General features: G+C 50.6%; 2 protein-coding genes across 2 annotated transcripts; one reads left to right on the forward strand and one right to left on the reverse strand.

Annotated features, from left to right (window-relative positions):
- Positions 1-1,501: 1,501 nt before the first annotated feature.
- Positions 1,502-10,275, forward strand: ube2ql1 (ubiquitin-conjugating enzyme E2Q family-like 1). Its single transcript, XM_062558481.1, has 2 exons — positions 1,502-2,353; positions 7,293-10,275. Exons 1-2 carry the CDS (start codon positions 1,649-1,651, stop codon positions 7,422-7,424), a joined length of 837 nt encoding a protein of 278 aa, XP_062414465.1. The 5' UTR covers positions 1,502-1,648; the 3' UTR covers positions 7,425-10,275.
- An 8,903-nt stretch (positions 10,276-19,178) lies between these two features.
- On the reverse strand, positions 19,179-26,568 carry nsun2 (NOP2/Sun RNA methyltransferase 2). The gene is made up of 19 exons (XM_037473756.2): positions 26,282-26,568; positions 25,643-25,800; positions 25,344-25,448; positions 25,154-25,259; positions 24,920-24,991; positions 24,699-24,783; positions 24,397-24,589; positions 23,894-23,968; positions 23,615-23,745; positions 23,144-23,217; positions 22,916-23,046; positions 22,569-22,665; positions 22,172-22,398; positions 21,810-21,902; positions 21,576-21,711; positions 20,798-20,878; positions 20,297-20,435; positions 19,918-19,957; positions 19,179-19,824 (listed from the first exon to the last, which is right to left on the reverse strand). Exons 1-19 carry the CDS (start codon positions 26,345-26,347, stop codon positions 19,527-19,529), a joined length of 2,307 nt encoding a protein of 768 aa, XP_037329653.2. The 5' UTR covers positions 26,348-26,568; the 3' UTR covers positions 19,179-19,526.
- Positions 26,569-26,912: the final 344 nt, after the last annotated feature.

A 26,912-nucleotide genomic window follows, 5' to 3' on the forward strand; every position in this document is an offset into this window, starting at 1 on the left:
TTCAGACATTATTTCAAATTTGAAATATATAACTGAAAAGCTGACTTGCCTAAAGTTCGTCTTCTATTTAGTAAGTTATCTATTTAGTCAAATCTAAATAAGGAAAGGGCTCATAATTTTTCCAACGGACCTCCAAAATAAAGCTGAGTTTTCCTCACCATATGGATTAGCTTTAAATGAATGTAATGTATAAATGTGCTGGCGGCATTGGGGTAAATGGGAGACTAAAGGGAAAGTGTTCAGTGACGTTGAGATCACATTCCTCCGGCATTATCGTCCTTGTTGCCATTCAATACGGGCGATATTCTATTTTCTACCTATGGACGTCAAGCTGAAGATACGAAGCCAGGATAGACCAGACAGGACGGAATTCCAAGATAAAAGCAACATTACATTAAACTAATAATGTTTAACGTTGTCTAATATATTTCCCTGATATAAATCATATACTATCATATTATATTCAATATCAAGGTATCATTAGCAGGATGTTGCTGCTTAGATAACCTGGAATGCAAAACTGCCGGGCTTTTATTTTGAAAAATGTAAATCAACCGGGCCGTTGCAGGGCTTCACCGGTGAGAACAGAAGCGCTCTGAAGGATCACCGGGGGCTGTTTCCTCCTCGGCTGCATTAAACCCGGAGCTGCCGCAGCTGCACACACACACACACACACACACACGCGCGCGTCAACGGCTCTCCTTCTCTCTCACGCCGCAGCTCCCCCCCCCTCCACCCCACCCCCGACGGAAGGTTCTACCGGACGATGCAGCCATTCCGTCTTTTCACTCTCAACGGGATCGGTGTTCCGTCTGCATAGCGGGAGACACGGAGACGGACGCACCTCGACTCTCACGCGTCCACGGTAAGCTGCCGTCGCGCTGAGGACGGATAAAGGAGAATGTGGGGTGTTCCTTTGATGGGAGCGCACGGTGTGGGCGCGTGAGGTATTTACGGTCATTTCATTCCCCGTGACCATCCGATCCGTGGTATTTTCAACGGTTCGTGGTGCATGTATCCACGGAGCCTTTAACGACCTCTTTATATCGTTATGTATGTTCATCTCGCCGATGTTCGTGTGCAGTCGGAAGTCCGACTGGGTCTAATTCTCAGAGAGGCTCGTTTGTTGGAACAGACCTGTGATGCATTATGTTTTTTTTTTCCTCACCCTGACGTTAATTCCCTTATTAAGTATGTTCCTTATGATTGTACGGGCATGTCTTTTAATCGATGTTAAACAATAGAAACTCTGCGTAATCGTTTCCTCTCGTTGAATAACTGCAGTCACAGTCGTGGTGTCGCATGAATCTACTAAAGACAAACCGGTTCTACGCGTCTCGTTGCTGTCTGTGAACATTCATCCAAACTCGCGCTTATTTGTGTTTTTACTGTTTTGTTCCTCAGTGAAGCCGCGTCGAGATGATGCACTGAGGAGAAACCCGCACAGGCTCCCCGGTTGTGTTGGTCCTGTGGCTGCAGTGAGCCGAGCGGGGGTGGTGGGGGGGGGGGGGTGGTGGTGGTGGGGGGTTGCATCAAGAAAGGTCTTCTCTGTGAGCAGGAGACCGACTTTAAAAGGGTGATTCTTGCCCCAGTGCGGGGGGGTCGGAGGGGTGGGGGTCGGTGGAGAAAAATAGATCTATAGAAAATTATGGCCACCTTACTGCGGAAGATCGGTCTCATCCGCCTGCACGACCGGGACACCGAGGACCCGAAGCACCACCAGGGCTCGCTAAAGGGGACTAAGGGGAACCAGAAGAACAACGCCAACAAACACTGTCAGACCTCCAACGAAACCAACATCCTGAGCACCCCGGAGATTAAGGCGAGGAAGCTGGACCAGCAGGGCAAGGACAAGCCGTCCGGTAAGGATAAGCAGGGCAAGGAGACGAAGGAGAAGCAGCAGACGGGCGGAGGCGGGAGTAAAGCGACCAGTGCCTCCTCCATACCACCGCCGGCGCCTCACCGGCAGCACTGCACCCAGGTCCGGACGCGCAGGCTGATGAAGGAGCTGCAGGAGATCAGGAGGTTAGGAGACAACTTCATCACGGTGGAGCTGGTGGAGGACAACCTTTACGACTGGAACGTCAAGCTGCACCAGGTGGACAAGGACTCGGCGCTGTGGCAGGACATGAAGGAGACCAGCACCGAGTTCATACTGCTCAACGTCACCTTTCCCGACAATTTCCCCTTCTCGCCGCCGTTCATGCGCGTCCTGACGCCCCGGTTGGAGAACGGCTACGTGCTGGACGGCGGCGCCATATGCATGGAGCTGTTGACCCCCCGCGGATGGTCCAGCGCCTACACGGTGGAGGCGGTCATGAGGCAGTTTGCAGCCAGCCTCGTAAAAGGACAGGTGAGGAGGTTTTTTTTTTTTTTTTTTTCTGGTGGGGGAGGGAACATCTACCACACAGCACGTGAGTCATCTCTACTACATTCATCGTGTACTGGATGTGATTAATCCCATCAGGCATTCATGCGTCACGCGCAATTACGCACACACCACTCTGAGGCTTTTAGTCGGACATCAATGTTTTAAACAAACGTTTAGATTTTGTTAGTGCCATAAATACGAAATTAAATTTATCATTCCGGGTCACCAGTGGAGAGATCTCTTGGGTCGACGCGTTTTAAAGCACTTTATTCCCAAATGTAAAGGGTTACCTATTCATTAAAAAAATAATCCAAAACATCCATTTAGCCCATTCATAGCATTTATCATGATCAGTGACAAATCGCTGGCCCATGCCCCCCTCCCCCCCCCCCCCCACCCTCCTTCTCTCTCCTCCACATGAGCCAACCCTTCAATATTATTAATCTTTATATGACTTTACAGCAGCCATTTCATGCCGCACAAACCTCAGTATCTCCTTTATTCCAGCTCTTCTCTGCCGCTCTCCTTTTTTATTGCCTCCATAAATCAGCATCCTTTGACAACAAAGACATGCCGCCATGCATTGGCGCGGCCCCCACAGTGGCTCTCAGGCAGCCTCATATCTGTGCTGCAGCAGATTATGGGACGACGTTATTTAACCTGTGATGATGCCCGGTTGATGAATGGAAAAGGCATTTGGATAAATGGTGGCAGCAGGTAGCCTATAGCTACCAGCAGGCTTCTTTGATTTGGACTGACTGGATTATGTAATCCTGTCAGATGTGTTTTTCACATCCTCAGTGCACTGCAGCAGCAGCAGCGGCAGCGGTGCGATTTTCGATGGAAAAGGCTGCATCCACGAATGCACCCGCGGGGCCACATATCGTTTAAACTCTGAATGGATTTTCCATTTCACCCCCCCTCCCCCCCGATGGGAGTCACAGTTCTCTTGCTCCTCACATGCCTGTAAACTCTGATCCCTCAGAGTCTCGAGTCTCCTCAGCGACTCAGTGCCTGACGTCAGCAGCATGACAGCGCTGTGGCAGGACACCTTATGTAAACTGTCAGTGGACACCCCCCCCCCCCCCCCCTCCCCCCAACCCGTGGTGCGTTTTTTTTTTGGTCTTGGATGATATAAGTGAACTTTATTCTCCAGTCCTCTGTTGCCATCTGTAACCAAGCGAGTTCATGGAAGAGAAAGGAGCCGACACCTAAGAGAGAGAGAGAGGAAAGTGTGTGTGTGTGTGTGTGTGTGTGTGTGTTCATCTTGATTTGCTGCTTGAGGAGATTAGCAGGCAGCTCTGCAGTGCTCCCTAATTATGGTGCAGTGTCTTTCCTCTCCATTTTTATAATGGAAACAATATTGATTAATTATTCTGTGTGTGGGGGTGTGTGTGTGTGTGTGTGTGTGGGTGTGCGCACGCGCACCTCTTCGCGTTCTCCTCTTCTGTGGCCATGTGCCCACGCAAGCGGCTTGCACATCCTAGTGTTCCGGCAGATGCCCTCGTCACTCGCGCTTCGTGACGAACCAGCAGCTAAGTATAAACCCTGCACACACGGGACCGTTGTGCTCCGAAACAAGCGGCGATGCGGCCTTTTTAGAAGCTTGCCGGCTATTTTTAGTGTGAGAGGAAACGCGCAGTGACAGAGCGGTGAGGTGAAAGTCAACACAGACACGCGCGTGTCTTCACCTGCGCGCGCACACACACACACACACACAGACACACAATCACACATGACTCTGGAGAGATTACTCAATGCCTTATACTTCACCTCCATTCATCAGTGGCGCATTGTAAACCCTTTAGATTGGCTATGAGACGGGTCGATGTTTGTTCCCTTTTGGCTGGTCCGAGCCGGTCAGTCACTGGTGCTGACGGCGCGTCGGCCTCCAGACCGTAAATATCCGCCGCCTCGCCGCCTGAAATGAGCTGCCGTCGAGTGCTGAACGCCACATGACAACAATTTTGATAATTGGACCTAATTGGAAGGAAAAAGACACATTGACATTGGTTCCCCCTCAATAATAATAATAATAATTAAAGCTGATCTCAATGCTCTTCTCAATTCATGCCAGTAATGTTTCTTTTAAGGAGTCCTCCCCACGTGACCTCCCCTGGTCTTCGGCGTGGTTCTTCATGAGACAGGGGAGACGTTGGGCCGTTGTTCCCCTTTTTTAAGGCTTCTGGGTTTTCTGTGGTGGGTTTCCTTGTCGTCATTCAGGGATTAATGACAGCAAAGTGGCGTGCAAACGGAGGAAGTTAAACCGATGACGCGTTATCCTCCGATGACGCGTTATCCTCCGATGACCCCGCCATCAGGGCCCTGCTTAAGCGCCCGATGAGGACGAGGACGACATTGATCCCTGTTTGTTTATCCCGAGCCCGTGAAGCACGTGTCTGCGTTACGCAATCCCCCCCCCACCCCACCCCCACCCCCACCACCACCACCTCACCAAAGCCCCCAGAGCTGCTTCCCAACATGCACTGGGGTATTTTCCCCCCCTCCCCTGCACCACTGACTGATCTCCATTCACACGATTACAGCCACTTTACACGAGTGTGCACCTCTCAGCGAGCGGCGCTTAGCTGAGATAGATAAACACTGACATGGCGTATAGGCCCGGGAGGGGGGGGGGGGGGGGGGGGGGGCTCTCACTCAGCTGGAAAAACACACACGCACGCGTTTGTTTGCCAATTATTTTTCTCACGGCCAGATATTTTTACTCTCTCTCTCTCTCTGTCGAGTCGGGCCCTCGCCCCCCCCCCCCCCCACCCGGTCCACCCTTTGTAAATAACTGCGAGCACAAAGGCCCCAGTTGGTGCTCAATTTCCACTTCCTCAGGGTGGACACTGGCCCGTGTTCTCCTCATAGTTGACAAACAGAAAAGGAAAACATGCACACACCCCCTCCGCCCCCCCCCCCTACCTGCCATCTATCAGTCGCGCCTCTGCAACAACATGGCGACAGGTGAAGACGCTGCACAGAGAGGCAGAGCGCCGCTCACAGCGGCTCAGGAGATGGATGATTTGTCTCCCGTTCTAATGGCGGCGTGGATCAAAGCGAGTCCCTCGGGGGGGGGGGGGGGGGAGCGCCGCCCGCGTCTATCTGAATGAGTCACTCGTTGGCGTCACGCCGACGGAGGGAAAAGTTCCTTGTTGCCGGGGGGCGAATTTAACTTCCTCGCTGAACTCACAGCAGAGCCGAGGTCGCCCGGCTTTCGTTGTAATTGAAGTCGGTGCGACGTAAACTAAAGCAGGTGTTGATTTTGAGTACTGATTCGTGCACAAAGGATGTGGGGGGGGGGGGGGGGGGGGGGCGAGCTCCTCGAAGGGCGTGTGTCTGTCTGAGAGGGGCAGCGGGACGGATTCAGAGCGAGCGAGTGAGGGATGGAAACTGTGACCCTGATCTCCAGCTCATTCATCTCCCCCTTCATCCACAACGTCACCTTTCGCCCTGAAACGGTCCGAAAGCCATAAAGATTACGCAGACACACTTATTTTCTTTAATCTCTCCAGTCGGCTCTTTCTCTCTCCGGCGTTGAGACAAAGTCAAACCCGCCAGACATGATGTAACGTGTTGCCTTGAGCTTCAAAGGTGGCCCGTCAATGCTACGTGCTAAGCTAACTCTCCTCACAAAGAATGCAGGAGAGCAGCGGGTTCGGCCTCGGTGCGTTGTGTTGTGTTCGGGAGGAAGGACAAAACAATCACAGGAAGCCTCTCGGTCAGCCACCAGGGGAGAGCTCGGCGTGGCCCGTTGTTTTACGATAACGTGTAAAATGTGTCAGTCAAGCGGTGGTGATGATGTCACGGCTTGGTCACAGCTTATTAACCCACGTTTTCCACGTGAAGGCAGTTCCTCCCGGAGGCTTCTGTTGGGGCGACGACTTCCAACAGAACAGAACAAGCAGCTTCATGGTCACGCCTGTTTTCTCCATTTTTAGCTCATCTTATTATTTAGCTTGAGCGTCAAACACAGCGTGTCGTCCTCCGATGAAAGACCACAACGACGTGAGAACGAAGTAAAGCGCTGCATTCAAAATCGTTTCGATGAAATACAAAGTCGACTTACCTCCAAGCGTTTAATGGTGGAAGCGGACGCCGAGCGCCCAGTCCAACCGCCAATAGAAAACGCCTGCTTCGCTCAGCGGCATAAGCCCCGCCCACTACCCGCAAACTCGGATCGCAAACGAGACCAAAGCGTTATTTTTTTGGAGTGCAAAAGTTTTGGTTTGCAGCCAAGAATCCTAGTTTCATAAGGAAAACTAACAAAAAAAGGTCTCTGTTTATTTATATATTTTTTGCATAATAAAGACAAAAAATCTTCTCATCAAGGTGTTGCCCGACTAAAAACGTCTCTGTGAGAAGCCGCTTTTCACACCAGAGGGTTGAATACTCTTGAGTATATTTATTCTCTGACATCTTTTCAAGTCTTTCATCATTCAGCGCACTGGATGGTTCTGGTCCTCACTTTTTGTCGCGGTGGAGGGTACTTCTGATCGGACCTGAGCTCTTAAAAGCACTTTCCCCCTGCCTTCAAACGTCGGCCTAATGCAAAAACCACTTACCCCGTCAACATCTCCACCCGCGAGTTCATCCACGCGCACGTGTGGGCTCCATCTCTTTTTTTTTTTTTTTTTTGTCTGTTTTTCCTCCTAGATCGAGCTTGACGACTGAGAGCGAGAAAATCCTCTTTCTTTTAATCTCAAAATGCCAGATATGAAATAATAATTTAGTTTTTCATTTGAACTTGTTTTGGAGTCTTTAAACCCTCCAATGATCATAATGAAAGACTTAATAATCCTGAAGGAAGGGCTGTGTCAGTAATGTGACTGGTGTTTTAAGACCATGGTTCTGTACGATGATCCTCACCTCCGTTCATCTCTTCCCCCCCCCCTCCCCCCCCTCTCTCCCCCCACAGGGACGTATATGTCGGAAATCAGGAAAGTCCAAGAAAGCCTTCAGCCGCAAGGAAGCCGAGGCCACCTTCAAGTCCCTGGTGAAGACCCACGAGAAGTACGGCTGGGTGTCCCCGCCCGTGTCCGACGGCTGAGGGGCCTCGGGCGCCGCCGCCCCCCCACCCTCCAACCCCCTCCCTCTCCCCTCCCGAAACCCACCCCGACACCCCCCCCTCACAGCCGGAAAGGAAACCCAAGCTGCCCCCCCCCCCGACGCGCAGAACAGCACACGCACACCAACTCAACGATCACCTTCACCTCTTCACTCACTCACCCCAAATATTGGTTTTCTCTCTTGGTTTTTGTGTGTCTCACGTTAGTGGGATTTTTTTTTGAAGGGGGGGGGGGGGGTTCTTTTGGCCCTGAAACTGGCTGAGAGAAGAAACTTCTGTTCCCCTTCCTCCCACCCGGGGAAATACTCTCCGCCATTTTGGAAAAGACCTAAGAGGAAGTTGTGTGTGTGTGTGTGTACATGTGAGTTGGTGGATTTCTTTTTGTTTTTGTCAAAAATCCTGGACTTTTCCCCCCATGTGAAAGACTACTGAATGAAGGAGACTGATCTCTCCTCCTCCTCTCCTCCCCTCCTCTCCATCCCTCCTCCTCCTCCACAGCACTGACGTGGCATCGCTTCTCTCTCTGTGGCTGCTGGCTCATTTACGCGTTGATGCTCATTCACACGCCTCCGTTTCCCCTTTTCTTTCGTCTGTGCCGTTGCTCACAGTTCAATGCAACAAGATTGTAATTTACATGGAGCTGTGCTCTCTCTTCTTCTTCTTCTCTTTCTTCTCTCTGTGTCGGTTCCTCCTTTTCTTTCTCGCATTTAGAGCTCACTGTTGCTTAGGTGGATGTCGGTTTCTACTGGAGAAAATAAAAAGTCCCGTGTTGCTTCATGCAGAGACCATGTATCATGTAGGTTATGATAAACGGATCGAGGGCCAGTCACCCATCGTTCTTTCTCTCTTTCCTCTGATATTATTGTGTGTGTGTGCATAGGAGAGGAAAACGCCTATATTTCCCCACGATTAAGATACCAGACGGTACAGCTGAAGGCCAGTGTGTATGTGTGCGTGTGTGAGTTGAGTGTGTTTGAGCCAGGGAGACAACCCTTTAAACTGGGAACAATGTGGATTACTGTGAAGGACACATTAAGGCCTAAAAGGTGGCGCTCTTTTTCTCTTCTTTGCTTTGAATTAATTGTCGCCGTCTTGTCCCACTTTCTACGTCAGCTCCTGATTATTACTGTAAACAGTTGTGTGGTTATTCGAATAAACACTCGGGAGGTTTAGCTGTGCCCCCCCCCACACACACACACACACACCTACGCAGGTGCACGCCTCGACGCCGGCTGTGGAGCCAAACAGGATGAGGACAGGCAGGCGGACGCATGGGGGGCTCGAGCGCTGCCGTGGATGGAGTGGCGCTCTAAATGAGCGCACGCTTCAGACAGACAGAGAGAGTGAAGGCAGTGGGAAGAGGAGGAGGAGGAAGAAGAGGAGGAGAGCAGAGGCGGAGCTTTGAGCGCCACCCGCTGCTTCTGCAAAATGGCCGAAGACAGACGCGATCGAGCAGCTCCTGCGTTCCCGACCTTTGGGAAGAGGTTGTTGCGAATGTCCGGTGCCGACTCTGCCGCGTCGGCCCCACAATCAGCCGGACGCCCCCCCCCCCCCCCCCTCTACGCTCACCACGGGATGTGCGTCCGTCCGATCCGTCTGTTTTGGCTCCCTGCCAGTTAAATGTCAGAGGGAAAGCTGCTAATTGGTCTGACATTTAGGGGCCTGAGCGCCATTAGGGACAGAGCAGGAGGACGGCCCCCCCCCCCCCCCCTCCTCCTTCCCCCCGGGTGGTGGGGTGTGGGCCGGGGAGGTGGGTCAGGTGCATTCACTCTCCCCTCGTGGATTTAGAAAAAGTGGAAGAAAAAAGAAAATGCAGAGTGAAAATGAAATCAACGCCGCGTCCGTCCCCTCCGGGACGGGGGGGACGGGGGACGTTTCAGGGTCCTTCAGGTGTCTCTCGGCTCGGCAGCGAGTGTAACCTGAACTGTTAGTAGAGACAAAGTATCTGCAGCGCTGCGTGTTTGCTGGTCTGTGGTATAGTTTAGGTGGTAGTTTGCAGACACTAACTGGGTGAACTGATTCTGTTGTATTATATCTGCATGTGACATCGTGATTGGTAGCTAGCTGCTCTATATCTTTTTTTCAAGAAAAGCAAGAAAATATACGGGGAAAAACAAAAATGCAAATGCTTCTCTTTTCTTGTTCTTTTTTTTGGGGGGGGGGGGGGGGTTCTGTATTGTATGTATATTGCTTTTATTTTGAAGCGTCCTGAAAAATGTCACATTGTGTTATTTGAATGTTTGTGTTTTAATTTATTTGTGGTTTGCCAAAATGAAGATTTGAAGCATGTTGCAGGTATTGTCACAAAAAAAAAAAAATACATGAATGATAGCCTCTGTATTTGTGTGATGGGGGGAGGGGGGGAGGAAGGAAGGAAGGAAGGAAGGAAGGAAGGACAGAAGATTGCAAAACCTCAAGATGATAAAAGGGAGTATTTTCTTTATTTGGAGTTTACCAAAGTGGAATTAGGTACACGCTCCCTTGAAAGTCCCTACTGTCCCTCCCCCCCCCGCTCTAGACAGACAGGCTGGTGGGTAATAGAGAATTGGTTAACGCAGCGCAGACGAAGATCTGGACCGAAGATCTGGACCGAAGTTCTCCCCAGTCACAGATCGAGGCTCAGCGTGACGTCCCACCCCGCTGGTAAATGGGGGATGTGCTCGTTCTGACCTGAGATCAGTCACTGCGGGCGACTTTGTCCCACTCCGGACCCTGAGTGTTTGGTCGAGGTCTAAAAAAAAATAAAAATAAAAATAAAAAGTTCAAGAGGTGAAAGGTCGTTTGCAAGACCAAACAGGAATGTGCAATAAAAGTTACAGCTTATTCAAACTCACGCTGTTCTGCATCGTGCTTTTCTTTCACACCTGCACCACCACGAGCCACAAGTCACACCTGCGCCCTGCGTCATGTGAGCGACCTACTTGAGGCCCGCTGCGTCCTCCGCGTGGCCTCCGCGTGGCCTCCGCGTGGCCTCCGCATTGTGCCGGCAGCCATTGGGACACTTAGCTCAGCGAGGACAGACTGTGATCATCCGTCCTCTTTTTATCAGGCGGCCTCCAGCTTGACGGAAACACTGTGTTCCCTTGCTCTGTGTGCGTGTGTGTGTGCGTGCGTTTGTGTGTGTGCGCGTGAAGCCCTAATCTGACACACATTGGATGTGTGCGAGAGATTAAGGTCGGACTCTTTTGTAGCGGTTTTTGGTGAAGGTCAAACGCAGTCAATACGCATCCAGAAAAGGATTGGTTTTTTTTTTTCTAATTTCATTGCTGGTGTTCGGAGACGTCGCCATGGCAACGCGGTCTTCTCTGTGCAGAAGCCGCTTGCATCTCGACACCGGCGGTTAGTGTTGTGAAAGCGTGGCTTTTTTTTTGCCCGCCACGGATGTTGCGTCACGTGACTCGGTGGCGACCACAGACGTGCACGCCGGCCCAAAACAACTTCTCGCCATAAGTGCCAGCTCGGTTGCTCTGAGCCTCTCATAATCCATCAATCAATCACGTTTTATTCATGGCAGCAACTTGCACACGAATCAAATGCAATTTGAAGGGATTTGCAAATGATTGACGAGATGAAAACAAGATGAAAGAAAGAGAAGAGACTAACGATGACAGTGATTATGATGAGGTGCAATGAATTAAGTCTTTGTTATGGACATTGTGAAAAGCAATCGGGTCATTGCAGACCGGCTTTGATCAGACGTAGCGAGGTTCATGAGTGACATTTAAACCATGTCCAGCTTCCCCTTCTATCTATCAGAGGACTACAATGGAAAACAAGTCAATTTTAATTCAATTAGATGTGGCACCATTTGTATAAAAAATAAAATAAAGGCGTTCAGAAGAATTATTATTATTATGATAATATTAGCATTGGCGTCCTGGTTGTTATTATAGTATTATATGTTCTCTCTGTCCGTTCCTTCCATTTCAGACTCCATCCAGAGACATTTTGCGTTGCACCAATAATTGAAACGAGCGATGGAGAAAACCTTGGGTGTATAAAAAGAAGATCTTCATCACCTGTGTGGGTGTGCAGGGCGCTTTGAAGCTGCTGCATTCACTGGAGTAGCTTCGTGTGCAAAGCCATCGTTAATATAATTGGAAAAGATTATCCCTCAGCGACGAGTCAATTCATTAGTATGAATTATGACTTATTTACCATTAAAGGAATCAACATTCCTCAGGAGCGGATCTCTTCACAAATGCCGTCTTGACCCGTCATGGCATTAAGTTTTCATAATAAACGACTTAAATAGAGGGCTGCAGGGATGATGGTAAAAAGCCTTTTGTTATTTTTTATTATGAGGCCTTCAAATGCTCGTTAAAGCTACAGGTTTTGGTTCAACAAGACTAAGACCAACGTCACTCCCAAGTCTTTGAACGAGACTGTGTCTCTGCAGCAGGGTCACATGACTTCCATTGGATCACCGCAGGGCCCGGGCAGCAGCGGGTCAAAGCTCAGTCCATGACAGCAGCTCCTGTTGGACAGTCTCATTTGCTCATCCAAGCAAATTGGCAAAAAAAAACGAAGTGAACACGTGGACACACACAACCCACACGCTGCTATCATGGCTGACGTGTCCCAATAAATGGATAACCTTGTTACTCAATCATGAGATAAGGAGACACAATCCCCTGAAGGTTGCCTTCACCTCAGGGGGGGGGGGGGGGGGGGCACCCGGGAGAGGCAGAGTGAGCTGAGAGAGCCAAGAGGAAGGCGACCAGGTGACTGTCTCTGCTTTAATGCCCCCCCCCCCCCTTCCGGAGGAAGCTGTTTGTGCGATTTGTGAGAGCAGCTCTCAGCGCGATGAAACAGCGGTTCGGGCCATCTGAGGAGATGCGAGCTGATTTCACGAGGACCGGCTTAGTCCGATGGGGTTTTCATAGGGCAGGAAATGACGATAAGAGGTGATGTTTTATTGAGGATTACAGAGGGGGAGGTAAACCTCCCAAACGCAGTCCAGTCACGTCCGTGTCCGTGGAACAGCTTACCTTCCCCTTCTGAGTGAATTCGCTCATCTTGATGCCGGAGAGAGGATGCTCCAACACAAGGACCCCATCGGTGACCGGGTTATTGTCAACTTGGGTCCGTAGAAGAAGGGTCAGCGTAGTAGAAACAGGAAGGACAGAAAGGTCTATTCCCATCGGAAGCATTGTGTTGAATAATAGACCCCCCTCCCCCTCCCCCCTCCCTCCTCTGCTTTCCACACAACACAACAAGTCAATCCCAGATATAGCTGTCTTTTAAAATGCATGGACTACTGCATGGACCCCCCCCCCCCCCCCACATCACACATCATCTGTCCTTCATGCTGAATCCCACAGGATGATGCGATGATGCTGTGAAGGGAACGTCACGTGTCTCAGTCTGAGCTGAAGGACGTCTCCCTCTCTCTCTCTCTCTCTCTCTCTCTCTCTCTCTCTCTCTCTCTCTCTCTCTCTCTCCTGCGCAGAAGAACGTGGAGAATATGGTGTGTGATGCTGCAGAGCCGGGTGAGCCGTGCACGGACAGCGGTGATGGTGATTTTCTTGCCTGCATGCATTATGCAGCCATGCACCCAATACACTGAGGGGTCTCACTTTGGAAATGTGAAGTTAAATAATGAATTGGTTTCACGGATGTATGGAAAGGATGTGTGTTTGTTTGTGTATGTATATAAATAACTGGGACCATGTATTTTTTAAAAGGACTGTGCTGCACGTTAAAACGTTTTCCAGATAAATTATTGGTGACTTGAAGAATGGGGACGTGAAGACATGTGACCCGTTTTTTTTTTACTTCTGGTCGATTCACACACTTCAAAAATCCTCAAAGGTCCTCAAAACGCTGCTCTAAAAACTTCTGATGATGATAATGAAACATTCTTCCACACACAGTTCTGCAGGATTTTTCCAAGAATCTGACCCCTTTCCCAAGAACCCTAGCAGATGTCTAACATGTGAATACCTTGTTTTCTGTGGGTGGTTTTCACTCATGAAGAAGCCATTTGTTTTACTGTAACATTGCCCAACATGAAGTCATAATAAAGCAGTTCTTAAATTGAAAAGCATTCAGTTGTACGGCTTTGTAAATTAGTCTGCTAAACGGACCTGATTCTTACTGTTGGCTGTTTTTCTTCATATTTACGGTTCGCCCGACTGTCTGCAAATGAAATGTCTGCAAATGCAAATGAAGTCCTCTCAATGCAATACAACTCCCACCACTGCGAGCCTGGAAAATGTCAGGACATGCGTACCAGCGGCTTGTAGAGGACACAAAGGAATGATGAAAATTAGATTTTACTTGAGAAAGAACAACCCTCCCCTCTCTCTCTCTCTCTCTCTTTCTCTCTCTCTCTCTCTCTCTGTTTGAGGCTGTGTGTTGAATCCAGACAGCCAGAGTGGGCTCTTACGTAAGCTCTGGCACTGCCACGCAGGCTACTCCTTTGGCAGCCACCGCCCCCCCTCCCCCTCTCGCTGTTACATCTTTGCCATTCTTAGCAGACTCGGGCTCGCTATAAATATTTTATATGGCACAGTGCACGTGGGAAAAATGTATTTTTAGCCCGGTTGAGTGATTCCAGCAGAAAGCCGGCCCTCTGTGAAGCCAGACGGGCTCTTGTTGACGTGGATCAGCTCCCGCCCCCCCCCACCCCCCCGTCGTCGGGAAGGTCGGCCCCTCATTAATAAATCAATCGATTCCGTCTGCTGTCCACTGGCAACCGGTCTAGCATTGATTACCCCACGAGTCCATGTGAGCCTCACGTTCAATAAGGACCTCGTTAGACGTGTGGGTTTTACAGAAGGCGAAGCCTGACTCCCCAAGACCAACTCAGAGGGAGGGACGGGCTCTTAAAATGCGGAGCACGGCCTCCCCGAGACATGCATGCATGAACATGAGCCGCTGACGTCAGAAAGGACAAAAGGAGGATCAAAGAAAAAGAAGCAAGTACTAGCTGATTGGAAGTCCAGGCATTAGACTCATCCTTGCACCATTAGGAACATCAGGGGTGCTATTTTTGTGTGTGGCTCCGTGTATTGACGGGGGGGGTGTCCATGCGTCTGCATGGGTACCCTCGAATGTGTCGTCCTTACACCTGATCCGTGCGTCGCTGCAGGTAACCGGGCTGGATTACACACACACACCCACGGTGCCCTCGACCCGACCTCGACCAGCGCCGCAACGGGGTCACGATGGGATGGGAGCTGCAGCAGCGCAGCGAGCGCTTTAACGAGGCTCCTTACTTACTCTGAGACGCTGCATGTAGACGGGACTCATTAGAGGCTTCCAACGGCGGGACAAGTGTAACGCAGCAACAAAGATGGAGGTCTTCTTTCTGCACACTTTCTCTCTCTCTCTTGGTGTCTAAGTCATCGGTCTCTCCTCCTGCCTCTCCTTGCCCCTCCTTTCCTCGTCTCCTTTCCTCACAGGAGGACAGCAGCCGTCCTGACTGCTAATGAGGGACAGGGCTTTTGTTATGTGTGTGTTTGTGTGACAAGGACAGAAAAGCACAGAGTGTCTTTGTGTGTCTTTGTGTGTGTGTGTGTGTGTGTGTGTGTGTGTGTGTGTGTGTTGGGATGTTGGAAGAGGGCGAGGCCAGGAGCAGAAAGAGGAGCAGTGAAAAGATGAAGGGAGCTGTGCTCTCCAGCTCTGTTGCCTGGATCTGTTTCCTCCCTGTTACTAGGCAACACCTGCAGGCATGCACTAAATAAAGCCGCGGAGCCCCCCCCCCCCCCCCCGTGTCTCTCTCCTCGTCGGCCTCACCCATCGCTCCCTCTCTCACTCCTCCTCTAACTCTCCGGGACCCTTCCCCTTTCACATCTCTCTCTCCTCCATCATCCCGTCCACACACACCGGAAAGCGGCTTTCTTCGTTTCTCCGTTGACGCTGAGCAGGTACGACGGGCCTCCTCGGGTTGAAAATATAGAAAAAAACACCTGCTTCCATCACTTATGATGAATGCGACTTAATCAATGTACACAGCCAGTATATCAAGTATTTGTCCCCATGCATTATTGCATGAAACTCGGGAAAGATCAGAGGTTAACATTATCTTTGTGAAACAAACATGGTATTGTGCTAACAGCTCACATTTATTGGGCTATTTAGGCCACCTAAGGAACCTTCTCCTTGACTCATATATCAACGTTGCTGTAGGAAAAGGGTTAATTTACTGATGAAAACACCACTTCCGTTATAAACAGCCTCAGTTAGAGCAGAGGAACAGCTGATGCGACCGTCTCCTGGTCCGTAGACGTTACCTAAGCATTTCAGGACGAGGACTAAATGAAATCCTGACCCACATGAGAACATTTAGATTCCCTCTGAAGCTGCAATAAGTGCCACAAGGCAAAAGCCATGAAATGCTTTATTGAACGGCCTCAAAAGAGAAGTAAAGGTGGTTTTCATCACGGAGAACCAAGCCATGGTGAAAGGTGTGTGTGTGTGTGTGTGCGTCTTTGTTTCCTTCTCGTGCAAAGTGCTTCAGACGTCCTTCACAGCACAAACAGACCGCCTCAACGAAAGAAATCATCACTCTTCGAGCTTTTCCGTGTCAGCTACGGTGTCTTTAATACAACCTGCTATGAGCAGCATGTCATGCGTTCTCAAAGGGTTCTGCGGCGTTAAAAGCTGTGATTTGCAGAGCGGAGTGAGCTTTGTCTGTGAAGGTGGAAGGTGGAATCCCTCGCGCTTCGTTGCATGGACTTGCAGAGTGAGCAGGTGACCCGGCCCTCACCTGGACCCTCAATTCATTCTCCTCCAGAACATCACTTCTCCCCCCCACCCTGGTGATTCGTCAGCGCAGACAGGACGGGGGCCGAGGTTTACGACGACGGACCGAACGAGAGACAAAGCAGTTAGAGACGGAACGTAAGACTAACCCCAAACTGTCGTTCTGAAATGTCGCCCCATCACTCTCTCTCCGGCGAGGAGGAGGAGGAGGAGGAGGCGTCTGAGATCAAACCTGACAGTTTGCACCTCGATGAGCCTGGACTCTGCTTGTGACCTCTGGTCCGACTGCTGACTCCGAAACTCCTCTTTTCAAATCCTGATATTCACACCACTGATTTGGGGCGCCGTTCAGCCGGGTGATTGCAACACGTGGCGAAGAGAGCTCAAGGGCGCCCCTCGACGTTAATTCGGAGTAATGCAGGCGTGGGCCATCGCTCACCTGGGAGAGAGGATTATGTGTGACGCATTACCGGTCAATTCAGGTTAAAAAAATACAGGATGCAGGCCGAATAAGACGGACATTGAGTCCGGGAGAGAGGGGGTGTGGGGGGGGGGTGTCGGAGAGAGGACGAGCTCTGCCCCCCCCCCCCCCAAGGCAGCTGCCTTCAAGTTGTTATATTGTGAGGGTGCACGTGCAAACATGGAAACACACACACACACACACACACAGGCTTTGTACAATAACGGCATCAGAGCCAACATCCACAACCAGAGATTTACCATCGGATTTTAAAAGGACAGGCAGTGTGTGTGTGTGTGTGTGTGTGTGTGTGTGTGTGTGTGTGTGTGTGTGTGTGGAGATGAGTGGGCTTTGGTTTAATCCAAACATGAAACACAAGATCCCCCCCCCACACACACACACAGAGACACCACCCGTCTCCTCTGTCACTCTCTCTCCTTTAGCGTTGCGTAACAGCTTGATTATATAATCCCGAACATAAATGCACGTCCACGAGGCCCAGCGCTCGAGTGCATGAGGCGATGCGAAAAGGAGGAGAGGAAAAGAAAAGGGACAGCGACCACATGAGCTGTTGCACTATGGGTAACGGTTCTCACGGTGTACCGGTATCATGACACACTGTATTTTATTTAAATTACTTAAAAACCCTGTTTATGTGGCGCTTTATGACACACTCGACCCTTTAATTACATACTGGTCTTAACATCTTAATTTTTCAGCTTTTTCCATTTAAAGATCATATTTATCACAGCTAAGTCGCTCTAATGAAGGCCAAGACACTGTGGAATACCGCTTCACGCTTTCAGTTACACTTTACGATGTGACACGAGTTCTTCAAAGCGGTTCTAAGTGTGGCGCACAAACCCGGAGGAAGGGAGCACAACAACGGGAGATCTGGGTTAAAGGCACACACTTAAATGGAGATGACAGTTTGAGAACATTTTAGAAGATGAGCTTTGGGAGGCTTTCTGAAAGCTCCACCGGGGAGGGGGGGGTTTGAATAGTGATGTCCGAGGACAAGGTGGTGTTTTAAATGGACGGTGGGTGACAGGACAAAATGGGGAAGATGAGGAGGAGGAGGAGGATGAAGGAGACACTAGCGACGTCCTCGCGGGCCGGCCAGTAGACTTTGGGGCCGAAAGGCGTCGCTCACGCTGACAAACCAGCACGCGCGCTCTAAACACGCCACGGCGGGCTGAGCTGAAGCGCACACGCGTGTTCACACGCACACAGGCCCATGACTCAGTAACAACTGCTGCCTCGTCTCCCAACCTTTTCTCTATCTGTCCACTTCCATTAATTCAGCCCGTCCTCTCAAGGCTTTTTTTTATTTTTTATTATCGTCTCCAACTGCTTCCATTTGTCTCCCCCGTGCCGTCCTTCACTGACTCCACAAGCAGCAGCAGCCCCCCCCAAACAAAGCCTGAATACCATCAACATATATTTAACAAATCACCCCTTCCTCTCTCATCAGTCGTTCATCTCCACCTCAGCAGTGACGAAGGTTGGAAAACCTGATGTGGTCAAAGTGTCCCCCCCCCCCCCCTGTGGTCAAAGTGTCCCCCCCCGTGGTCAAAGTGTCCCCTTTGCTTTCCTCGGACGCAGAAGCGATGAAAACGGGTGTCAACCGCGTCCTCCGGGATCCTCTCGTCCCCCCCCTGCCTCCGCTGTCACCGTGGCCCCCGAGGGGAATCGTGCACTTTCAAGGTCAAAGGTCAAAAAAAGGTAAAAAGGGAGCAAGAGGAAGTTGGGAGAAGAAGATGAGAGCAGAGGAACGATGCCGTCTGTGGTCCCTACGTCCTCCGTTTCCTACTGTCGGCAGAGAGGTGAGGGGCGGGTGCGTTGTCATGACACCGGTCGTCATGGCAGCAGGACCGGGTAATAAAACAGGAGGAGATGATGCCTGTCCATCCTGCGCCGTCGGCTTTACAAGAGAGCCCATTCTGAATTCCCTTATGTTGGTAGTTAGAAAACAAATATATAAGAACAGCGACATTGTAACGGACCTCATGGAGTACCGTCGAGTCCTTTGAAAACTCGCCGTGCGACGCCTCCGTCCGGCACGTGGAAACGTCCCTGCAGGCTGCTGGTTGCCACTGAGGAACAGTGCAGAGCAGATTATTATTTTACTGCGGTGATGCATAAAAACGTTTTAGTAACTACAGGTCTGTCGATATAAATCAGGCTGTAAAACAAGATTTGGATTTGTTTAGATGTTCATGGCCTTGTAGTCAAGGGAGACCACTGGCTCCAAGTTAAAAGAGCACTTGATTATTGTTATTGCTTTTTATGGAATTAAGAACATTAAGAAAGTCCTTGCATGTCATCGAATACTAACTTATTGAATTAATCTGCAACGGAAAACTCTCAAATTGAGTCCCTTTTTTTTATTGATGTATTGATGAAAGTATTTATTTCCCACTGCTCGAGGGATTCATAACTCATTTAATTCCTAGTGAACGTTCCATTAAGTCCAATTTGATTTAATCAAGTCCCTCCAAAGTATGACTTTAATGCTTCAGAGGAGCAAGAATGAGCATGAAGTCAAATCACTTGAAGAGATGTTGACACAGTTTGACGTTTTTAATCAACTCCGTATTTCTGCTCCATTACAGGTGTCAAAATTGAGATTGCGTTTAATGAAAACTCTATAAACATGCGCAACAGAGAAAAATATTTGATGCCACTTGTTTGGCGGGAAACGTTTGTTAAAATATAAAAAAATAAACAAGAAATAAGATAAGCCATTTAACTAAAACCCCTGGAGAGGATCCCAAAAGTAGAACTCCCCAAAAAGGAGTCCATCTCTGCAGTGTGGAGGCTCCTCCTCCTCCTCGAGCAGGAGGAGGTCTTTCTCCTGACCAACGCGTACGTCTTCAGTCCTCCTTTCTCCCCATCGACCTTCTCGGCTTCTACTTCTTTGGTTCCAACGAGCCGTTCTCGTCACCGTTCTGCGGGTCGAGCTCCGCCTCTTTCTCCGCCGCTCCTCCCTCTTTTCCCGCCACGCCCTCCATCTTCTCCTCCTCCACCTCCACCACCTCCTTGTCTCCGTCCTTCCCCTTCTGGCCGAGGCCCTGTTTCTCTTTGAAGACCTCCACGCCCAGCATGCGCAGGTAGTGGAACCTCTCGTTGCGCGGCACGAAGGCTCGGATGGACGTCTTCCCCCTCCAGCCGCACAGCTGGATGGGGCACTGAGGCTCCGTCGGGTTACTGACAAACAAACACACACAAATACACACACGTGTTTCACAAAAACTAGGAAAACGCGCACAACCCATCCAAAAAAAAAACCCAACAACTTACTTTGGGTTGGGGTTGTACTTCAGCACAATGCTGCCCATCACTGTGGAGAGAAGCAGAAACATTCAGCACCATGAAAGCAACAGAAGAAGAAGATGACCCCCCCCCTTTAATGTTAATCCGTATTCCTTCCAACACGCCTGTCGGCTTTCTTCTCGGCTGGAACCGCAGAGCTTTGTGGGTCGCTGCCTTGCTCAAGGGCAGCTCGGTACGTTAGGGAAGCGGACGGAGCGTTACTTATTTTTCACTTTCCTTCCGGTCACAGATCCTCTGCCGGGCCTCCCGAAATAATTTGCAATTTGTGGAAGCTTTTGCTCGTCTTCCCGTTGCTATTTCAGTTATTTAAAAAGATGTCTGCCGTGCGCGAGAACGTAAATCGTACCAAGTTTCTTGGCCTGAGCGTGGGCGTCATCCTGCAGTTTGCTGAGGTAGGGGTTCTCCTGGGTCAGCAGCACTTTGATGTCCTCCACGCTCACTCGGATTATCCTGGAGCGGATGTACGGCTGAAGAGTGTAGATGCCCTTGTCGGACAGAGAGGAGACGCGTGTGACACAAGGAATCCAGGTTCTTTATGGTTACACGGCGCATACGAAATGAATGGGGTACATATTTGAGAGTGGGGAATACAGCGAAGATGCCGCATGTTATAAAAAGTCATATAGAAGGTGATGATGTCCTAGAAATAGGAGCTGTGCATGGAACATGCTCCTGATGAATTGAGGAAGAAAACGTCCAGATACGGGGTGAAGATTCAGGTGGAATGTTGTTTTTTCACTATTACCAGTCAATTTAAAGAAGATAATTTTCTTTCCACTTAAGATGCTGTGCGTGTGTGTGTGTGTGTGTGTGTGTGTGTGTGTGTGTGTGTGTGTGTGTGCGTTACCTCCTGAGCCAGTCTGAAGGGGGATCCAAACTCCTCCCCATCGCTGTTGCGAGACCACACCTTCACCCCGGTGTTGATGACCTGAGAAACAAAAAGAGGACACGTTCCTCTGAACCAAAACTCTGCTCAACCGACTCCGACAGAACTAATCAATGTCCCTTCTGAAAGCACAACCAATCAAAATAAACAAGAGACCAAGACTAATTGTGTTCCGTGTAAGTGAACGGGTTTATTAGTCCTCCGACAGCCGCAGACCCCAGACTCCGACTCATTGACAGCTGCTGGGATGTAAGGACAATTGAAATAAATAGATCAAATGATAAAAACCTCCGCTTTAAACTGTCAACATTGTAAAGAACGCAATAGAGCTTCTTTGTGAAACCTGAGCTTCCATTAAAAAAGGGGCAAAGGGCGTAAACAATGGCCTCGTTTCCCCAGGCACTGCAACCACAATGTGTTCCACTGTGGAAACATTGTGGTTTAGCTCCATAGAAAGTGAGCTGGATCAAACACAATGGAGAGTCACACACACACACACACACACACACAGGTGCTACAGGGCGGAGGACCGGAGGGAATTTGTCTGCACACCGCTACCATAACCATGCTGCAGTTTGTACACTCTGTAAAAGGATCAATGAGACATGCACGGCCTGCAGCTAATCATTGATTATTGGTTTGTTGGATCTACCTTATTTCCACTCAAGGAAGTGCTTTGTCATCATCAATGTTTGTGAACGATCTAAACACACACACACACACACACACGCGCACGCACCTTCATGCGCTCGCTGTTGTTGAGCAGCACGTTGCGCAGCTCCTTGGACACCATGTACAAGTGTCTCTTCTTGCCATCGTGAGTCCGGGTCAGAACGTTGCGCTTTGGGAAGTTGGGTGCCAGGTCGTAGAAAGATCTAGATCAAAACGAACCAAACAAATAATTGGGTGTCGGCACATGGGAAGCGTTGAGAGACAGTGTGTGTGTGTGTGTGTGTGTGTGTGTGTGTCTCACTGTATGGTGGTGAAGACGGGGTCTTCTTCAGTGAGGAACACAAAGGGGTCTTCTTTATAACCAAACAGCTTCATCTTCTTAGAGGCTGGAGGCCTGAGAGGAGAGAGACGAGTTGTGACCCTCATTATTTAAATTACTTATTGAAAAAGTGAAAAAATGTCTGTCAAATGTTCCAGAAAATCTGTTCTATTGGAGCTTTTAATGAGCACATGGCTGACAATGAGTAATTTGAAATGGCTTAGAATCTTCTACCTTAGGACCAGTGAGAGGTTCATCTGAAGTCACTTCTCATTAAAAGAAATCTCTTTATCTTTTTGACGGCTGATGAAGCTCTGGAGGTTTTTATTTTTGTTCAGACTCACCCGCACACTTTGGCGCTGGTCTCCTGCGCAGAGAGAGCTCTTTTTGGTGCCCCTGCCTCCGTGTCTGCTTTTCCCTCCGGGCCTCCTCCCCCCTCCACCTCCACCCCCACCCCCACCTCCACGGCAGCAGGGACACTCTCGGGGAGGCGGGGCGCGTCTGCCGGGGTCGGGGCCCCCGGGGAGCCTTCAGCCTGGACCGCTGAGCCGGACGAGACGTCCCTCCTCAGCTGGAGAGAAGAGAAGCCCCAGCTGTGGTTTAGCGACAGGTGAACGATGCATTGTGGGAAGGAGAGAGACGATTGCGCTGAATCCTGCTGCGTTCCCCCCACCCCCTTCAAGCACGAGACGATGTAATCATCTGTTAAGTGTGTGTGTGTGTGCGTTTGTGATCAAGCACCTTGGGATATCTTCTGTTCCAGGGCATTGGGGCTTTCTTCACCAGCACGGCCACAAAGAAGCCTCCGGTGTTCTGGTGATGTGGCAGAATCCTCATGCTGCCAGTAAAAAACACACAAACGTACATCATGGCGGTGAGTGTAATGGGGCCACCCACTGTGCCCATTTTTTTTTTCTTCCCCCCCCTGCAGCAATAAAATAAAAGATGCCGAAGCAGAGTGGGCCAATGACTCCCTCTGCTGGCCGGAGCATTTACGATGACATCATCCACCTTCGAGTGAGAGGGCCACGCGGCCCTAAACGCTTGCCGCCGCCGCCTCAAATTGACGCGCGAGCGCTTGCACGTACCATCTCTCCAGGTGCATGTCGGCGAGTTTCTCCGAGTCGGTCGGCGGGAACATGGTGGGCCGGATCTGTGTGCGACGGTGGCTCGGAACCTCGGACCAGTCCGAGAACCACTGGCCCTCTTTGGTCATCAGCTGCGATGGGGACGAAAAAACAAACACAGTTAAAAGTCGGCCCTTTCCTCCTCCCCACTCCCCCCTCCCCCGGGTCGGCGGCTCGGCGATCCCGTACCTTCCAGGAGGAGACCCCGGGCATCCACCGGAGCCCCGGCAGATCGGCCGAGGCGTCGGCCAGCTCCAGCGCTCCTGGCAGCGGGGGAAGGGAAAGACGTTACAACGTGGCGGATAAGCGGGAACAGAATGTTGCGTTTAGCGGCTGAAAGGGAAATTAAATAGTGGAGTCTGCTCCGCAGCCTTTTACTCGACTTGTCGGACTCGGCGGTTTTCTGTGACCAGTTTTCCAATACAATAGTGTTCAGATGGAAGCCAACGAGGTGCAGTTACTAAACCATCCGCATTTAACAGTCTCATTTTATGCTTTCAGGAGAAAATTATCAGATTCAGTGCGGTTGCGCGTTTCAACCTGTGAGAACATTTCACTTTTGACTAGTTTTTGCTTTTGTCATCAATAACAGCCTGAAAAATCACCAACTTTCATTTGAATGTAACGTGCACCACGTGACGCTTAAACAGAGCGTCTCACCTTCGCTCTTCTCCAGCAGCGCCGCGATGACGGCCTCGTCCTCGATAGGGTTTAGTGAACAGGTGGAGTAAACCATCCTCCCCCCCACAGCCAGCTGTTCAACGCCGCGCACCGCGATCCGCATCTGGAGCCTGGTGTACACACACACACACACACACCTGAAGCCAAACAACACCGGCTCCCTTCCCTCATGCTTTACTCCATTTGGTCCCACCACACAGGTGCGTGAGTTATTTCGTTGTCACAAACACGCATCCCGCACCCCCCCCCCCCCCTCACCCGTGTAGGTGCAGGCTGTTGCTGGTCGTCCACTTCTTCCACACGTCGATGTTCTTCCTCATGGTGCCGTCCCCGCTGCAGAGCACAGAGAGCAGACACCAGTCAGACAGCCGACCCCGGGGCAGTGATCCCCCCCCCCCAACACCTTCCCGTGGGTCTGACATGCACAAACTATCTAAAAAGGAAGCCTTTAGCTGACTGTTCACATCCCGCCTCAGTCTTCATCGCCGCGCCGCCCCCCCCTCCCCTTGTGTTCTGCAGGGGCTCCCGGCTTCGGCGCCAGCGGCTGGCTAAACTAAACTCGTTTGCAACAAAATAATTCAGCTCGGTTTTTGGCCATAAAATGACGCCGGCCTTCAAGGACCCCCCCCTCTTAACACCCCCTCTATTGGACAGACGGTAATCTCCATCTGTCACACAAAATCTCCTTGATCCGCTCGGATCTTCTTCCCCCACAGAGGGCCACCCTCCTCTCCCTCGTCCTCCTTAACGCACGCCCCGACCTGCAGGGGACGTCGCAGAGGATGCGGTCGTAGAAGAGGATGTCCTTCTTGCCGTCCAAGTCGATGTTGAGCGTGGGGATGCAGGAGGCGTCGTGGTTGACCACCATGATGCAGGGGCTGTTGAGGCGCTTGGCTTGGTGCACGAGCAGGTAGCAGCGCTTGTTGTCCACGTCGTTGGCGATGACAAAGCCCTCTGGAGTTAGAGGGGTGGGGAGCTGCTGTTAGGTGGCAGAGGCTGCGGATTATCTCACAGAAATCACTTGCGGGTGCGCGCCTCCTGGCTTTGAATGCGTGCGTCTTACCGGGAAAAGGCACGTCCATGTCCGAATGGAGCATCTCGATCAGCTGGGCTGTCTTTGACCCCGGAGCTGCACACATGTCCAGGATCTGCACAGAAACACATGCACGTCAGCTGCTATTGAGCTAAAGCAGAGTGTAAAAGTGTAAAACAAAAAGGAGGACACGGGACAGAAAAAAAGACACATATACTATATTTAGCCCTAAATGAGGGCAGTGCTTTCACCTTGTGGTGGGACTCAATCTTCAGGAGGAGAGGCGGGATCATACTGACGGCTTCCTGTCGGCTGATGTTACCCTGAGAAGAAAGGACCACAAAAATGATGCTAGGATGAAGTTTCCTTATTTGTTCCAAGGGGACTTTTGTAAATGCAGCCATAACACTCCTGTTGTACCTTCTTTTAAAAGAAGCCACGGGGGCCAATGTGGTAAACCCTGGGTTTTGTGTGTGTTGACTCACCGACTCGGTCTCGCTGACCAGGAACTGGTGGAACTTCTCCAGCAGGGGAGACTTCCTGATGATCTTCCTGCTCATGTTGGTGTGCCAGGCCTGCTCATCTGGATACCTGGAGGGGGAAAGACACAATAAGTACAGAGCTTCTAGTTTGAAGTGAATCATTCGCCCCGCGTTAAAAACCCAGAGATCGTACCAGATCAGAGGCTGTGGCGCCTCGATCTTCTGACCGTCTATCTCCACCTCTTGAATATCCTTAAAGTATTTCTCCTTCAGACAGTGGAGGATTTCCTTGGCGTGGCTGGAGTTGGACAAAAAGGAGACTTGCGTTAGCTGGCGTTGAGCCCATACACAACGTCTTCAAACCCTCGACCTTCCGGGCCCAGACGCCGCAGCGGAGATGGTGGGTCAAGTTGTGCGTCTCGGGGCTTTACATCAGAGGCACCCGAACGCACCGCGAGTGTGCATTCGGGTGAGGAATCGCGGCCGGCTCACCTCTTGTACCCGGTGATGCGGATGGTTGCCGGCAGCGGTTCCCTCATGGCGTCCATGAACTGTTCAAACTCTCCGGCAGGCACCAGGCCCAGCTCCTGGTAGTAGTGCTCGAACAGCTTATTCTCCTTGACAATGTCTGCATATCCGGCTCCCCAGCCCTGAACACACAGGTAGACAGTTGGGAACAAAGTGTGGGGGGGGGGGGGGGTGACTAGGGGGGAGACTACAGCTGCATCGCGTTGCAAACCAAGTGCGTTCTCGCTCACGGTCCAGTGTGACGTCACATCACAACTTGAAACAGTTAATCACCAACGCTACACGTTAGCATCGTCTCCTGATGTTACTCGGCAGGTATTCGTCATGAGATCATAACAATCTAACGTGACAACGTGAGCTGCCACAGAGCCTCCGTGAAGCGGCGGCGCTCTGCCAAGTTGCAGCTGTTTTTTTTAAAAATGTATTTATTTATTTTAGGCGCATCACCGAGACTACGTTTCAGGTTCGAGGCGACCTGTCCGGGGCACGCGGCCCGGGCTCCCTTTTGCGTGCAGTAAATACAGACGTCACACGTCGAACGCCACGGGGGTGACGCGTTAGACAATTAGAAAAAGTTGCAGCTGCAGAGCGGCCGAGGCTTACTGCGTTGTCCCTGTCGTCCCTGCCGGTGGGTTGGTTCTTCTGCCGCTGCCTGCTCCGCTTCCCCATGTTGTTGTTGTTATTGTTGTTGTTGTTGTTGGGATAGCGGGCGACTCTGGAGAAGAGCCTGCGGAACGTCGTGGCGGTCCGGAGGGCAGAAAACGAAGCCCGTGGGTCGGAGCGCGCGTGGGACCTGCGGTGGAGCAACTGCGACGCCGCGTATCCCTCGAAACGTGTTGCCTCTGACGCACGTGACTCAGGACCCGTGAAGAGGTGGCGATGGCCTGCGCCTGAAATAAAGTAAAACAGAAAAAAAAAACATATTTGAGGGGCGTTCGTCCGATTTTATTCAACAAATAGGCATTTTAATTTGAATTAGTTAATTGCATTACAAAATTATGTGCTTTCAAATACTTGTTTTTTGTTTTTTTGCACATCTAGTCATAATTTGCGTTTGTTTCAGCTCGAATGTCCAACCACGTGAAAGCGTACACTAACCTATTGATGACCGTTCACTGTTTACAGCAGGTGATGGATTAAAATGGATATATAAAATATTTATCAGTGACGTCAGGCACCGCACCGCGTCGAATAACTTGGACGGAGAAGCGAGCAATTGCGATTGGCCGATAAC

The sequence above is a fragment of the Pungitius pungitius genome, chromosome 17 (assembly GCF_949316345.1).
Source record: "Pungitius pungitius chromosome 17, fPunPun2.1, whole genome shotgun sequence".
In the NCBI taxonomy this organism is placed as follows: Eukaryota; Metazoa; Chordata; class Actinopteri; order Perciformes; family Gasterosteidae; genus Pungitius; species Pungitius pungitius.